At 37.7% G+C, this 16,846-nt stretch overlaps 1 protein-coding gene across 1 annotated transcript; it reads right to left on the bottom strand.

Moving 5' to 3' along the window:
* Window positions 1–1,581: 1,581 nt before the first annotated feature.
* On the bottom strand, window positions 1,582–16,473 carry Eqtn (equatorin). Its single transcript, XM_076841363.2, has 7 exons — window positions 16,467–16,473; window positions 16,037–16,231; window positions 12,376–12,462; window positions 9,862–9,906; window positions 8,851–8,910; window positions 6,321–6,474; window positions 1,582–1,873 (listed from the first exon to the last, which is right to left on the bottom strand). The coding sequence occupies exons 1-7, from the start codon at window positions 16,471–16,473 to the stop codon at window positions 1,582–1,584; spliced, it is 840 nt and encodes a 279-aa protein (XP_076697478.1).
* Window positions 16,474–16,846: the final 373 nt, after the last annotated feature.

Genomic DNA, 16,846 nt, shown 5'->3' with positions numbered 1-16,846 from the left:
GGTCCATCGCTCTAGAGTCAAGTGAGCTCTGGCAATGGAAAGTCTATCTGCCCCTTTTCTCCATATCCTGCCTGGAACTACACCTTGGCAGAGAATCTTAAAATACATATTCAAAGAACAATATAACTAAGATAAGTGATGGTGAGTATATCGCCAACTTAAAGGAATCTGATGATTCCTTGGTAAAAGAATGATAAAGTTGTGGACAGGGATGCTGGAAAATTGTGAATACATTCTGCTGCTTATATATTGATATTTCATCCTAAGTAGAAATGAGCATTGATAAAATTAGATGACAGGCTACTTGACTACCAAAGACTTTAGAATATGAAACTCCTTTTCTACAAGGAGTAGACTTGTTTTCAAATTTATTTTCTTAGATGCCATCTGAGAACAGATCCATCCTTGAAGAATGTTTAACACCCCTAATAATAATAATGGGAGCCTACATAAGGATTTATTGTATTATACTACAAAAACTATGCAAATGAATGCCTCCTACAGAACCACCCTTTCCCTAAGGAAAAATAAATGAGAACAAAAATTATGTATTTCACCATGTCAAAGCCTTCTATTCCAAAAATCTCCATCCTTCTGCATTCAGCAGGAAGTAACCAGAATTGAGTCAAAGGCCTACTTTCCGTAGAAATGTAATGAAGGATCTACAGTGGGAAATCATAACAGTGACCACTCCTTTGGGAGTTGTCCTTGACAGTTACTTTTGCTTACTCTCTCTGATTTTTTTTTTTTTTGCAAGGTATCTTTCCCTCTTTAATTCTTTTGACATCTCATCCTTTTCCCCTGGCATTCTAAATTCTAAAGAATAACCCCAACTAAATGGGGTTAAGATGTTAACTGCTATATAATCTTTTTTTTTTTTAGATTTACAGAGACCAGAACATCTGGTTACCTTCAGATAATAGGAGAATATACAATGCCACTCCTGGTTCTTTTAAATCTATGCATCAACTAAAGCAAAGCATATATACACAGTTATAAGGACTAATTTGCATAAAAGAAACATTTGTCTAAAAAGAGTTATAAGAATTAGCCCCTAGGAGTTTGAGGTCCATTGCAATGTTTCAGAGAAAAGGGAAAAAGAGAACACATGCCCTGGATAATAAAGACCTCCCTCAGGCTGGGGTTGTAACTCTTTGGCAGAGCACTTGCTTAGCATAAGTGAGGCACTAGGTTTGATCCTCAACATCACATAAAAATAAATAAAGGTATTGTGCCCATTTACAACTAAAAATAGTTTTTAAAAAAGGACCTCACTCAACATATAGCATTTCTGCCCCTGCCTGCCTTTTCTTTCCTATAAAAGTACTTCATTCCCTGGATCCCCTAAGGTGGAGCTTTGAGGACAGTAGGCCCCACCATCTTTCAAAGTGCTGGACATCTAGTGAACCTGATTCATTTCAACCAACTCTCACCAAATAAAAATTGGTTTTCAAGTGGTGAGCAGCCCAGATCTCAGTCTGATAAGATGGAAAAACAAATTAAATGTCTCAGCAATTTCAAAATGATGACATTAATGTGAGACACAAAGATCTTTTTTTATGACAAAAGAATTAAAGTTATCTATTTCTCTTCATGGCTGTCCTCACACAACTCTTCACGGTTAATTAGTAAATATGATGCCTCAATTAAGCCCGCATCATTTGAGCATGTGGAAACCACATCTGTTATGGTTTTAGATTTTGATATCCTTGTTCTTGATGGTTTCAGCTCTGGAGAAGTGGCATACAAATATGTGCTGCTGTCTTCTGCACTCTTAGAAAAAGATGTATCTGATACACCTTCTGATGGATGAAAGTAAGATAGGGTTGCCAGCTCTGGGTTGATGGAGTATTGACTGTCATAAGTTTTATAACTGAAAAAAAAAAAAAGAACAGATAACAAAAATTGTGTTTGTGCACATTTGTAACTAATTCAATATAATTCAATTATATTTTATTTATAAGAAATAAAATATAATTGAATTGTAATATAATTGTCCAATATACTAGTTCATAATAACAGTATGTAAATGATATAGCTTTTCTTTAATAGTAATCTTATTATATTTAAAGCCTATGTAGATGAAGCATTTTTAAACCTTAAGACTAGAATGAAGAAACCTATTTACTGAAACAATGAAGTTTGCCTTAGCAAAAGTTTAATAAGATGGAAATGGTGCTGTATGCTTGCAATTCCAGCTATTTGGGAGGCTGAGGCAGGAGAATAACAAGTTTGGAGCCAGCCTGGGCAACTTAGCAAGACTCTGTCTCAAAATACAAAATAAAAATGGCTGGGGTATGGCTCAGTGGTAAAGTGCCCCTGGATTGAATTACCAGTACAACTAAATAAAAGAAAAAATATTTTTTAAAATTTAAGAGTAATAAGAAACATGTAAAATGACATGGAATTAGAGGGACTAAATACTTAGCATCAGAGTTTTAATGGACTAAAGAAATATATGTGAAAGACCCAAGCAACCACATTTTACTTGGGACCTCATTTTGCTCTGAAATTTAACCCCTGACCTACTGCAGTCCTAAAGTCAGGAAATACCACAGAAAGCTCTGTGCAAACAGTTCTCTCGAAAAAGCCACAGACAGTGATTGTCTAAGATAGGCCAAGATATCGAAATATCTGAAATTTCAGATGGCTCTCACCTAGGTGGGGTGACCAATATCTAAACCAGAAGCCCTTCAGCTTGGCATGTACCCCCTTGGGACACCCTCATGGTTTAAACCAATCTTTTTTTTTTTTTTTTTAAGAGAGAGGAGAGAGAGAGAGAGAGAGAGAGAGAGAGAGAGAGAGAGAGAGAGAGAGAGAGAGGAGAGATTGTTTTTAGTTTTTGGCGGACACAACATCTTTCTTTGTATGTGGTGCTGAGGATCCAACCCGGGCCGCACGCATGCCAGGCGAGTGCGCTACCGCTTGAGCCACATCCCCAGCCCCAAACCAATCATTTTTAAGAGCATCAACCCCTTGAACTAACCAATAATCCTTTCCAGATTCTTTCTGGCCTCTTGATATGCTAATCATGTTTTAGAGTTGTTATTTGATTTTCCCGCGGTGTGTGATGATTTGCTAAGAGATGCTATGGTGTATGGAAAGTCCCTGCCTTTCCCAAAGAGTGTATAAAACTGCTGCAAACCCTGGGCTGGGGCCTCTCAGCATCACCAGTTGCTGTGTGTGCGTGCGGAGGACCGAGCTAGCTCGCAATAAACACCTCTTTGCTGCTTACATCGATCTTGGTCTCTGGTGGTCTTTTAGGGGTCCTGAATTCGAGCATATCATCTTTCCCTTTCTTCCATGGTGAAGAGAATGCGGAGCAATTTTGGGCAATCATCCCAGGTAGGCTGGTGAGTAAACATAACACTATCCAGGAGAGAGATTAAACTCTTTGGGCTGTCAGAGTAATGGGGGATTTTGATTCTTCCAATTGTATAAATCACTAGTGGAGAAGGGCCAATACTGAAGTCTAGGGTTCTCGGTCTTGTCAGGGGGCCCTATCTCCCTGAGGGGCAAGATCAGGGTGGTGTCAGGATATTGGGCAGGGGACAGGGAGCTTTGGGCTCTCCCTCGGGTTCCCACTGCTGGTCTTTCCAGTGCCCCGTCTGCACTACTCTTCCTGCTCCTCCCTCTGCACCCCCCTCATCAGGCTGGTTGGGGGGGCACATAGGGAGGGGGCGCAGATTCCAAGAGAAGCGGGTCCTTGCCCCCTTGGAGGACTGGATACTGGGGGGCTGACAGTTGGGTAGGTACCGGGGTTCGTGGCCTAGAATCAACCTCTTTTGCCACAAAAATGTCGGCCTCATGTGCCACATGTAAAAAGGGAGTTAGCCAATGGACTCGAGTAAGTCCATCCACCCTAAGATATAAGGGATCTGTTATGGATGTCCCTCTCTTCTCAGGCGAAAAATCACGTTCTTTATTCGGAGGACTGCACTTTTGTCAAAGGTCCCCTCTGGTGGCCACCCTACCCCAAAGTAACTAGCTTTCTTTCCTTTATCTCTATTCCCAAATTATGTCCTCTTTCCCTAACGTCTGTGAAATGATCAGTCAGTACGGTCAAAGGAGTAGTCTGAGTTTGTCCCATGTCTAAGTGGAAAGAGAAAACAGCTACAACTATTCCTCAAATCAAGATCATAACACAGACGGTTATGTGCAAATGCCTTGCATAGCATTTCAAAGAGGATTTCAGAAGGCAGAGTAGATATTCCATTGGACTCCCCTGGTGGCTTACGACCTTCGAGAATTCTGAGGGGGATTAGTTCCCTTGCCAGGGTGTCAAGGTGGAGGCAGACAGGACAATAGAAACAAACACAGAGAACACAGAATGCACAGGGCTGTGTGGAGTGCTAAACTGAGACTACAAGCGGAGGCAGATGGAGGATCTGTTAGCTGCAAAATACAGACGCCTTTAGTAAAGGGCGATCCACTCAGAACCCAGAAGGGGCTAGGGACCTCTCCCACAATCCCCCGTCAGCAGCCCTATAGTGCGTTCACCAGGACCTTTTGCCCACCAGAAAATACAGAACCAAAACCTGCAGGCAACCAGAGTACTGAAAATTACACATCTGCAATGCCTTAATTTACCGGCCGGGTTTTCATCACCTCTGGATCGAGATGTCTGGGAAGGCTTCTAAGGGGGATCCCGGACGAGCCCCCAATGATATGCTTGAGTTCCGGACCCCCCAAAAGACCACCAGAGACCAAGATCGATGTAAGCAGCAAAGAGGTGTTTATTGTGAGCTGGCTAGGTCCTCCGCGCACAGAACAGCTGGTGATGCTGAGGGGCCCCGAGCCCAGGGTTTGCAGCAGTTTTATACACTCTTTGGGGAAGGCAGGGACTTCACATACATCATAGCATCTCTTAGCAAATCATCACACACCGTGGGAAAATCATAAACCAACTCTAAAACATGATTAGCATATCAAGTGGCGGGAAAGAATCTGGAAAGGATTATTGGTTAGTTCAAGGGGTTGATGCTCTTAAAAATGATTGGTTTAAACCATGTAGGTGTCCCAAGGGGGGTACATGCCAAGCTGAAGGACTTCTGGTTTAGATATTGGTCACCTCACCTAGGTGGAGGGGGGCGTCTGGAATTTCAGATATTTCGATATCTTGGCCTATCTTAGGCAATCACCATCTGTGGCTTTTCCAAGAGAACTGTTTGCACAGAGCTTTCTGTGGTATTTCCTGACTTCAGGACTGCAGTAGGTCAGGGGTTAAGTTTCAGAGCAAAATTAGGTCCCAAGTAAAATGAGGTTGCTTAGGTCTTTCAATATGATTTATTAAAAATACAACAATCAAAAGAATTACTGTTAACTGTGAACATAAAGCAATTCTATTAGGATGTTTGAAAATAATCGGTCACACTGTATAAAGGAAAATTTAAAAAACAAGCCCCTTATTCAGGTTTAAGTTGATTTTTTTTTTTTTAATTTTAGTTGTAGATGGACACAACATCTTTATTTATTTATTTTTATGTGGAGCTAAGGATCTAACCCAGTGCCCCAGGCTTTCAAGGCAAGTGCTCTGCCACTGAGCTGCAACTCCAGCTCCAGGTTTTAGTTGAATTTTTTTTTTTTTTTTATGAGAAAGAACGAATGGATAAACTTCAAAGTTTAAATGAGACAGAGGAACAAATGGATAAACTTCAAAATATAAATGAGACAGCGGATCTGCTTTTCCTAAGAGTATCAGGCAAGGCTTGCTTTGGTGAAAAATGTTAGACCCTAAGAAGATCTGCTATTAAGGGAAAATATATATTCCTTATAAGTTCCTTGCTTAGCATCTGGATGGTCATTTTAAGTGACAGCTACTATTATAAGAAAAACTTCCCTTTCCCGCCCAAAGGGACTTTCTGAGAAAGGCTCACCACTCCTTCATATCAACCCCACCCTTAACCTCCTATATTATAACCCACCTGGCTCTCCTCCCTGAACCTGCCCCATAAAAGTCCCAAGCCTGTGTTGCCTCTCTCCGTCTATGGAGAGATGGCCTTTATTTGTCAGCTCTGACAAATTCTCCTATGTATCTCTGCCTGCTCTCTGTCTTTCATTTCTTGCTTGCCCATCTCCCAGTTCCTTGCTTTCCTTTCATCCCTATTGCTGACAATTTAAAATATTGGGGAAAAGTTCAAGTAGGATGTTGCCTGAGATGGCCCCATGCTCCTTGGGAATAGAGGAAATGGAGTCACACTGAAAGACTGACAGCTCCATTATTCAGGCATTACAATATGCTAACAATTTACCCAGGACAGGAGGGACTGAGCTTGATAGCATGCATCAGTTATAAACACTGCAGAGGTTGGTGGGCTTACCTTAGCTGCTTCAGTTTGTACAGTGTGGCACTACAGAATGCCAAGAGAGCGACAAATAGGAAAAGGGTCATCAATGAGATGCCCAGCATTAATTTGATCTTGATATCCTCTAGATCGTCTGATTTGCTTATTTTTGTAGTGTTGACATCAGATTCTGACAGGAAAGAAAAAAAAAGGCAATGGAGAAGAGTGGATTCTTGATGTTTTCCTGGAGACTGAGGATGGTAGAAGATGCAGAGAAGCCCCATGCCACCCTCAGTGTCCACTGCTCATTCTCCTACCACAGGCAATGCAGAGAGAAAGCTACTTCCCATGCCAAGCACTCCTTCCTCTTTACCCTTCACAGCACTCTTGGAGGAGCTGTCCTTAGCTCCATTTTACAGGATCTCAGCAGTTCATGAATTTTCCTCTTGCACACAGCTAGTAAGTGGCAGAGTCTGACTTTAAACCCAGGTTACCAGATGTCAAAATGTGTATGTAGCAGACTTTCTCCCTGACTTTCCTAGAAACCAGTTAAAGTAATTGATCATCTCTGTAGAGGTGACAATTAATATGATCAATGTACACACAAGGCACCAGTGTTTCACAAGAGAAGGGTGATGTTCTGTTGTCGCAACATGTACTGGTTGTTCTTTGAAATAAAAGGATGGTGTGTGCAGGCTCTCTCCATGAGGTTTAAGGGCTAAGCTTGCCTTTAATTACTGAGATGACTAAATCTAATGTACTTGACATTGCATCAAGAAATGCAAACATTTCTTAACTCTTAAAAATAAGTTAAATCAAAAAGTGATGCCTGGATCCAGAGACATGAAGAAAGTTATTAAAACTAGTAATAAAAAATGCCTCTTTACTGACAGATCTGATCTTTTCCTGAATATTCATCTGACTTAATAAACTTGGTTGTCACTTCCTTTTTTCACAGTTCCTCCCACCCCCATTCCAAATGGTCCAAAGATCTTTCTTTTATGTAATAGTTAATAAGCAATAACAAATTCCCATGTCTGAGCTCTCTGATAAAACTTAAAATGGTCAAAGTGTGATCTTCTTCCCTGTGGAAGGAGATATATAGAGCAGTCAATGGCTGTTAGCTGACTCTGAGACCAATTGTTTGGAGAATAATCCAACAAATTGTTAAAATGGAAAATTCTCCTAAGTTGCTTTTCTGCCTCCTTAAAGAGTCATTCTAAAGAGGCTTGTTCATAGTGCATTTATCAAGGTCATGGTCAGAACCAGAGAAGAGTTTGGAATTCCTAATCACTGAAATAGCCAGTTACAGGTGTGTGCAGGGTTTTGCTCTAAGCCTCAGTTTCTTTCTCTATAAAATGGAGATAAAACCAACTTCATGGAGTTGCTGTGAGGATTGACATAATAATGCAGCTAAGCACCAGAATACCCTTTGTGTGCTCAGCAAATGACAGAAAATCATTCAAGCCACATTTAATCACTTCAGTTAAAGAAACAATAAAGCGTTTCTAAAATGACCCAGCATTAGTGATCCCTGTGGATAGCATTTCAAAACAAAAAAGACTCACTCCATTTTCTTGAAGCACCACAAGGCAAATGGCGACATTCTTCAAATAATTCAGTACAGAACTGGGGTGACAGGTCTTGGATATATCACCAGATATATTTCTTTTTCCATCATTTTTTGTAGGACAGGCATTTGGGGGAAAATTAACACATTGCTTTTTCATGAAAGTGTCCATTTAAATTAGGAGTTGATTTAAAAATGCAATTACTCCATTAAGGTAAAGTGTATTCAGCAACAGGAACTCACATTCATTACTGGTGAGAGTGTGCCATAGTACAGCCACTCTGGAGGACAATTTGGTAGTTTCTTATAAAGCTAACTTGTATATTATATTTTGATGATGGGCACATGAAATTATGCATTTTTCAAAACCCAAAGAACTGTAAAATACAAAGTGTGAACCTTAATGTAAACTATGGACTTTAGCCAATCATACTCTTATTTCATAAATTTTAACAAATGTGACACACCCATGCAAGATGTTAATAATAGGGGAAAATAAAGAGGCGTAGGATGTAGGACCCCTATGTACTTTAAATTAAAATTTTCCCTAAACCTAAAATTCCTCTGCAATTAAAGCTTTTCTCTTTCTTTCTTTCTTTCTTTCTTTCTTTCTTTCTTTCTTTCTTTCTTTCTTTCTTTCTTTCTTCCCTTCCTTCTTTCTTTCTTTCTTTCTTTCTTCCCTTCCTTCTTTCTTTCTTTCTTTTTGTTTAAAAAAAGATTACCTTCTCTGTATTTCCACTCACCTACTACTCTATTTTGTTTCTCTGGGTCAGGAATAGAAGCTATGAAGCATTCATCTGCAAATTGGTAACTGAAGAAGAATATTCAGGAATCATTACTCTTCTAAAACAGGAAATGTCCTCTTTCATGTGATATTGGCCACCAGGACACCCTCCTGCCTGCACTACACTTTACTAGGAAAATAGTATCACCAAGGGACAATAAACATGTGAGTGTTTATGTTTATGTATCTATTAACTGAAGTACTCTTCTTACCTGGAATTGGTTGAAATAATTGATCTCTATCATCCATGCTCACTGTTGTTCCATTTATAGCTGTTAAAACAATAAATTGATGGTCATGGCAAATAACATTCTCTAGGTAAAATTAATATATGTGTATGATTCATGTGTTTACAGAGGATGTAGGTCCTGTTCTCAATATTCATGCTAATTATGTTCTGCACAGTAAACAGCAGTTATAACTCTGGCTTGAAGAAAGCTTACCCACCACATACATTTTCTCCATTAGACACATCACTGCCTTCTTGCATTAAAGAAAATTAACCACCTAGTTTAACACCATACTTGGGGGCCAGCTGAAGGGATGACTGAGTGTACTTATCAGGACATTAAAAATATATGAAGTTCTGCTGATGTCTAAATGGCCTTGAAGATGCTGAAAGCATTGATTTTGAGTGACAAAGGTATCATGGTGAGTAGATGATACAGAGTATAAATACAGAATGCACAAACAGTGAGGATTGACTGAATATTGTATATATTTCACATTTAGCATGCATGTATATCTGTGTGGTACATATATATATGCATAACTACATGTGCACATACATACATTTATTTATACATGCATGCATATACTGATTTGGACAGGTGTGCATATATATTTATGATACTATAAATTTTGTGCATGTATATATCTTGATAAATATTTTGCATGTTTACAAGCATCTCTGTATGTTTATGTGCACCCTGTTGCAAATACTAGAGGGCCTATATTGTGCAAGAACCTTATTTAAAAGTTTTAATCATGAATTAAATTGAATAACTAGATTTTAACATCTATATGAGAATGAGCCTTTGGGGGAGTGGATTAAAAACTCTCTTTAGCACCTCTCTGGGTTTGTTTGGCATCTGCTATTACATATGGCAACAAAACACTGACTTATTCTTAGCACTGTACATATTTAGACTAATCATGGCTTTCTTATACAAGATTTTAGAGAACCAAATCTTTTTTCCCAGCTGCCTATGATATGAATTTACCTCTAGCTAACATTGTCCAAAAATCTGGAACATTTGGAGTTGTTTCTGTAGGGAAAAAAATGATAAGTAAGAATACATTGTCTTAAATTAGACACCTAGTTCAAGATTTTAGAGTAGACCTATCCTGTATTGTTATGATTTTACAAATATTTCTTAAGGAACAATAATCTTGGCAGAAAAGTAAAGTGGTAGTGTTGATTTTGTAAACTTTCACTCACAATACCTTTTCCTTTAATAATTTAGGAAGCCCGTATCATTGACTCTATCATGTATATATTTATTCCTCAAGCAGGTAGATTTTTACGTTATTATTAAGTTACATTTAAATATATCTAATACATTGATATGTATATAAGTAAAAACTCAGATATATATGTAAATATTTTAAGTTGGTAAATGTTTTCTTTTATACAATATAAATATATGTTCATTTAGCAGTATGTATTTTATGTAGATACAAACATAACACTTTTTGAAAATAAAATTTATAAAAATCCCAGTACCTACTCCTTGCCAGAAACATCTGAAATGTGACTCAAGACATTTATCACTTAAAAGATTTTATAGTGACTTTAAAATGTAGTAGTATAAATTCTTTAAGCATGCTATTCCTTTACATAATGCTCAGAGTGGTGAATATTATAATTTTAAATCATATGACATGATCCAGATATGAATACAATATAGTAGTTTTAATACTTGGCCTTTTGCGACGAAAGTGTTTTTCTTCAGTTGTTATCCTGGCAATTTTACCTAGGAAGAGAGATAAAGAATTATCAATATATGAAAATATTGGATAAACATCTACGATATTAAGCATATTTTGAAGCAAAAATACAACACAGACAAGGAAAGAGAAGAGATGGAAGAGAAAGATGAAGTTTTCCTGAAATAACTTACAGAGGAAAAAGGAGCAGGCACTGAAGAATAAGATTTGGGGATGATGGGCTGTCTGAGGTGAGGTTAACATGCCTGTAACTTGAGAGAGAGGAAAAGCAAGGCACAGGGGGCCAGGCTCCTCTGGAGGTCTGGGAGATCACTGGCTAAGACACTTGGTTTCAAAGGTCAAGGCACAACCTTAAAATGACAGCTGCAGTCCAGAGCAGCCTGGTTGTTGTTCAATGGAATGACATGAAGAGGAGGCACCAAGAGTGTCCTTGTCAATTGGGAACAGTTTGGAATATAAGGATTTGGGACTGCACATTGGATCGGCAGGCCTCATTCAGCACCCATCTCAGTCTATAATGTGTCTGTCTGGAGGTACATCACTGAGACAGGTGTGGGAACAATTGAGACTGGAGGCCTATTTCCCCCATGTAGTTGGCAATCTTGTTTTTAGTTAACTGTTGAATGCAGGAGCCAGTGCAAGTTCCATATGGAGTTCAGACCCTCCCAGGAGTGGGGAGTTGAACAGAGAGGCAGAATGAATCCAGACTGAGCCCACAAACCCCTTTCAGGTATCCTGCTGACAAGGAAGGATGGAAAGGGAAACCCACTACCAGAGTTGATGCTGACTCAGGGGAGACTCAAATGAATGGTAAGGAATCTTTAAACTCTGCTAGACAATCATTTTCTTCTTCTTGGGAGAGGAGCATCTGGTGGCACCAGCTCATTCCCTTTCTCTGCCAGCATTAGGGACTCTACTTCACCCAGTGATCTTCAAAGTTATCAGGGAGATCTCCATTGCCTCCAGGGACTCTCCTCTAGGGCATCCCTCCCATGACAGAGTGTCTCCTCTATCACAGTCCCCTTGAACACTGCAGGAATTCCTTATCCCTATCCATCTTTTGTGACAGTCCCTTGAGGGCCTGGATTGTGGGGATACAATTTAGTTTTGGATAGCTTTTTCTTGTGTCCTGTGGCTCTCAGTAGCACACATCCTGAGGGGTTGTGAGGTACTGCACTGCTTGAGAGATGGGTATCTGGTTCTTATCCCACATACTTCAAGATGTTTGCTATGCAGAAGCCAGATTCCTATGAGGGAGTATCTAATTAATGTTTGCCTCAGCTATGTCACTGTCTCACAAAGTTTGGAATTGCTCAGAAATATTCCATGATTGCCAATGCCTAATTATAATGGGGCATTTTCCAGTGTTGAAAATGCCACAGCCAGAATCCTTCTCTCCTCTCTGTTGAAGGCTTTTGAAGGTCTACAAAGTAGAAAGGAGCAAAAATGTAGGTTGAAGAAAGATGCATCATTTCCTAGAATCCTCAATTCAGTTATTTGACTTTCCTTTCCCTGCAGACCCAAAATATGAGGTTTAGAATTGTAAGAGCATCTCTGCCTTTTGAAATTTTCAGGGCAATGGACCTGAGCCTCCAGGGTATAGAGTGGGAGGAAGAATGAGAAAAACCTAAAGGATAACCCAGAAGTAGATGGATCCCTGCATGATAGCATCTACTTTAGAGGGAGAATTTTAGTCTGTTTAGGAACAAAGACTTCTTTCCTACACACCAATGTCTTGTGGTGCTTTAAGGGCTTTTATATGTTCAACAGTGCCTTTCAGGACTTACGGTGCTTTACAGCAAATCTCAGACCAGTTGTTGCTGTGACATTTATTTCGGATTCTGTACCATTTGGATTTTTTGTGGTGAACACATCTGAAAACAAAATTAAAAGTCTTCAGCAAACAGATAAGTCACTTATTCATTAAATTTTTTCTCACAGGAATTTTTTCTTTAAAACACATTCAATAATTTTTAAAAATTATAAAATATTTGAGTCATTTTTCATCTTCAAGAAAGATAGTAAGAAAGGAAGGAAGGATGGATGAGGGGAGGAATACACAGGGCACAGTAATACACTGCAGGAATCCCAGCTACTTGAGAGACTGAGGTGTGAGAATTACATTTTGAGGTCAACATGTGCTACTTAATGAGATCCTGTTTCAACATAAATAAAATAGGAATAGAAAATTAGCTCAGTGATAGAGCACCTGCTTCACATTTACAAGGCCCTGCGTTCAATCCCAAGAACTGCAAAAAACAAAAACAAAATGAAAGTGGGCCAGGGTCAAACAGAAAATTCATATGAAAAAAAAGCCAAACTAGTATGCTTAAGCTGAATGTCTTTAAGAAACAATTATTGAAGAAATTCTTGGAAAAAAATATGTTGGTACAGATAGATGCCAAAATAAATTTGTACACGTGCAATATAATCATTTTTTGTACTGATATTATCAAAAAACAAGGAAGAAACATTCATTTATATCTTCTGGGAGACTATGAAACACTACAGCTTAAAAACCAAGTGGATTAACAGCAAATAGGTCTCCCACATATATTTCCATTTACCCATGAACATAAAGAATGCTACCCTAAGTGTCATTGTCAGGTTGGTTACAGTTCAAAGCTATTGAACATATTCACTCAACCAAGGGGTAAAAATAATTTAGGGCAAAATTGCAAACTGAACATATATAAACACGTGTTTCTTCTTTCCAAAATATCATGGATGACAGAAAATTTTGAGCACACATAAATACATGTGCATGTTTAATATTTACATAATGTATTAATTTCTTTAAGCATATAACATGAAAAAGATAGTACCATTAACATACATAATTTGTTATAAAATTTCTGAGGTGGATCTATGGGGAAAATCAAAGGCCAACATTCATATTATGAGTTAGAAAAATTAAAAAATTTAAATACTTTGGTATTTTCATGCAGAGAATTCAGATAAAGAACAATAAATAGAGCAACAATGGACCCAATTTCACATGACAATGGGATCATATTAAATATGAGACTCACATAAGGAGAGAATCAGTGTTAGATAATCAGCTCTTCTCTTTGAAAAGTATGTCTTAACATATGTTATGCCATATTAAAAAATCATTAGATTTAAGTTAAAAACAAAAGTTGGAAATTATTATAAAAAGTTAGGAAAATATAACATCTTGGATTAGATAAAGCCTGTCTAAGCAAGACAGAAAATGCAGGAATTATAAGGGAATTAACAGAATTGATTTTATAAAACTCAAAATTTTCTCTATGATACTCAGTTTTGAAGATAAGCAGTAGACTGGGAGAAAATTGTTAATACTTTTATCATAGAAACAAGGTTAATATACTATATATAGAAAGAGCCCTTGCAAATCAATGAAAATCCATACTAAGAAAAATGAACAAGATATTAACAGGTTAAGTCACAGATGTGTAAATTAAAAATACCCACTAAGGATTAAGGAAAATATCAATCACACAAATAATTAGAGTGCAAATTACAAAAGCAAAGGAAATATATTTGTCACTTATCACACTCAAATATTATAATTGTTGCTATTCATTGTGGAGAATTTTGGGGATGTAAACTGGTGAATAATTTTTTGCAAAGCAATTTGGGTTATCTACCAATATTTAAAAAGATAAGACATTTATATTCAACAATTTCAGTATATAGCTTTTAGCCAAAGAGAAATATAATCAAGAATATTAGGGGGAATTGAACATAATCTAAATGTTCTCTAATGAGATAATTGGTATATTAATGAACTTCATTTTATTGAATACTGTGTATCCATTAAAAATAATGAGGTAGATGTTAAAAGAGCCAAAACTTATTAAAATAAAAAAAGTACTTTGTGGGCTGGGGATGTGGCTCAAGCGGTAGCCCGGGTTCGATCCTCAGCACCACAAACAAACAAAGATGTTGTGTCCACCGAGAACTAAAAAAAATAAATATTAAAAAATTCTCTCTCTCTCTCTCACTCTCTCTTTAAAGAAAAAAAAAAGAAAGAAGTAATCAGCTGTGCCAACCCTCTTGATTTAAAAAAAAAAAGTACTTTGTATAAGCTCATTTGTGTTTTGTGTATATTATGTATAAAATTTCAGAGTTTTTAAAATCAAAGTAATTGTCAATTAATTGCCAATTGTCAAATTGATTTATAGATCCTGTTTGGTACAAAAAGAGGTACATCCTGAAGAGGATGTATTTGAACTTTTCTGTTCTGCATATCTATATGCAGAGGTGTTTCAGAGGTCACCTAGAACTACTTCTGCCTCTGTTCCTGCTATCACACCTCTGTGATTAGGGATGTATTTTCACCTACAGAAGAGGGATACTGATTAATAAAAGAGAAAACAATAGTACAACTTATTGATTATAATTTTGAAAGCACTGGAATGTATACACACACACACACACACACACACATATATCTTCATTATTTTTTCTGTTGTTCTTTGGTTAATGTTAATAAGGATCCCATAATAATTAAATCTGATCTTAGTCTTTAGTTTTAGTAATAATTTCTTATGAACTTTTTACTTTTTAGAATAGTACACCTTGTAAAAATTGCGGAAAGGAAACCCATATAAAGGAATAGTGAGTTATAAAACTGAATTTCAATGGAACTTTCAAACATCTAAAGTAATGTTGTTATAGGTTGAATTGTGTCCACCCTTCCCAGCCCCTCCGAAAAAAGCTTATGTTGAAGTCTTAACTCCTGGTACCTCACAATGTAGCCTTATTTGGAAACAGCTTTGTTGCAGATGTAATTAAGATGAAGACAACTGCAGTAGCGTGAGCTCTTACTCAGATGGCTGATGTCCTTACAAGGAGGAGGAAGTGTGGACACAGAGGCACAGGAAGAACACCCTGTGAAGAGGGTAAGGCAGAGACTGAAGAGAGACTTCCTGCCACAAGCCAAGGCATACCTGGGCTGCAGAAGCTGGAAGAAAGGAAGGATCCTCCCCCTCACGGCTTTGGGGAGAGCCTTTACTTGATCCACTAATATTTGGATTTTGGACTTCCAGCCTCCAGAACTGTGAGAGAAGAGATTTCCACTGTTTTGAGCCTATGAGTACTCACTGTGGTACTTTGTTGCACAAGCCTTATGGAACCAACACACCCCTTTGGATAACATTTTGCTTAACTAACCATCAAATGAGGTAAGTAGCCACAATGCTGTGATGAACTACAGTCATTAGAATAATCTCCAGGAGAATCCTGCTAAAGTTTCAACATCTCAGGAAATAAACTGTAGGAAAATAAGGATTTCATTTTAGATGCTGAAAAGTGTATATAGTAAATCAGAATTTAAGAAGTAGGCAACCAAAAGATTATGGGCATTTAGAAAGGAGAATTAAGGTAAATCAAAGCTGTTAAAATCTATTGTTGCAGGGTTTTTTTTTTTTTCATATATTGCCATTAACTTAAAAGTCTTACATTGTTTTATATCTTTGTAATAATTGCCAGTTTTCTCATTAGCAGGAGTAGTATCCATATGTATTTCTTCTTCATGTTGTATAAAAGGAATACTTTCAGCATTGTTTCCTTCATCACTTATGGAAATATTATTATCCACATTTTCATCTTCTTTATAATAATAATCTCCATCAGAAGAATTCACTTCAGGAAGCTCTAAAAAACATACAACACACCATGGATCAGAAATATGTTGCTTTCCTTTGCAACTTTCTGCTTTCCACCTCAATGTTTCATAAACAATTTGAGTAAGTGATTTAAAATCTAAGTAATGCCATGTCCCCCAATAAACTTTACATCATCCTGTACAAAGCTGCCACATACCAGTGTTCCATGGTTAAGGGTCATCGTTCACATCTACCATTCTGTGATATTTGAAATGTCTACTCACCTTCCATGTTCGCTTTCAGGTTGCTAATCCCTGAGGGAAAAAACCCAGATAAAAAAATAAAAAATATAAAACTCATTGGGAAATTGTTGTGATTTATCCAGCGATCTGTGACTTCTCCTCAGATCTTCCTTCCTGTGTCACAGGAGGTCTTAAGACTAAGTAGGACATTATGATATCACTGCCCGTGGGAGTCAGAATGCTGGGGAGCGTTCCCCAGAGCTTTGTGACTCGATCTCCATACTATTTCATCTTTGGCACTAAAATGGGTTTTAGTATTTTTTTCCAAATAAACCATTATAAGAGTTTCTCTGAAAGTTAATAAATATGATTTCAAGAAAGAATGTTAATTATTGGTTTCTGGGTTTTAAAGAATCATTGAT

Source organism: Callospermophilus lateralis, chromosome 2 (genome assembly GCF_048772815.1).
Source record: "Callospermophilus lateralis isolate mCalLat2 chromosome 2, mCalLat2.hap1, whole genome shotgun sequence".
Classification (NCBI taxonomy): domain Eukaryota; kingdom Metazoa; phylum Chordata; class Mammalia; order Rodentia; family Sciuridae; genus Callospermophilus; species Callospermophilus lateralis.
This window is presented reverse-complemented; position numbering and strand designations above follow the sequence as displayed.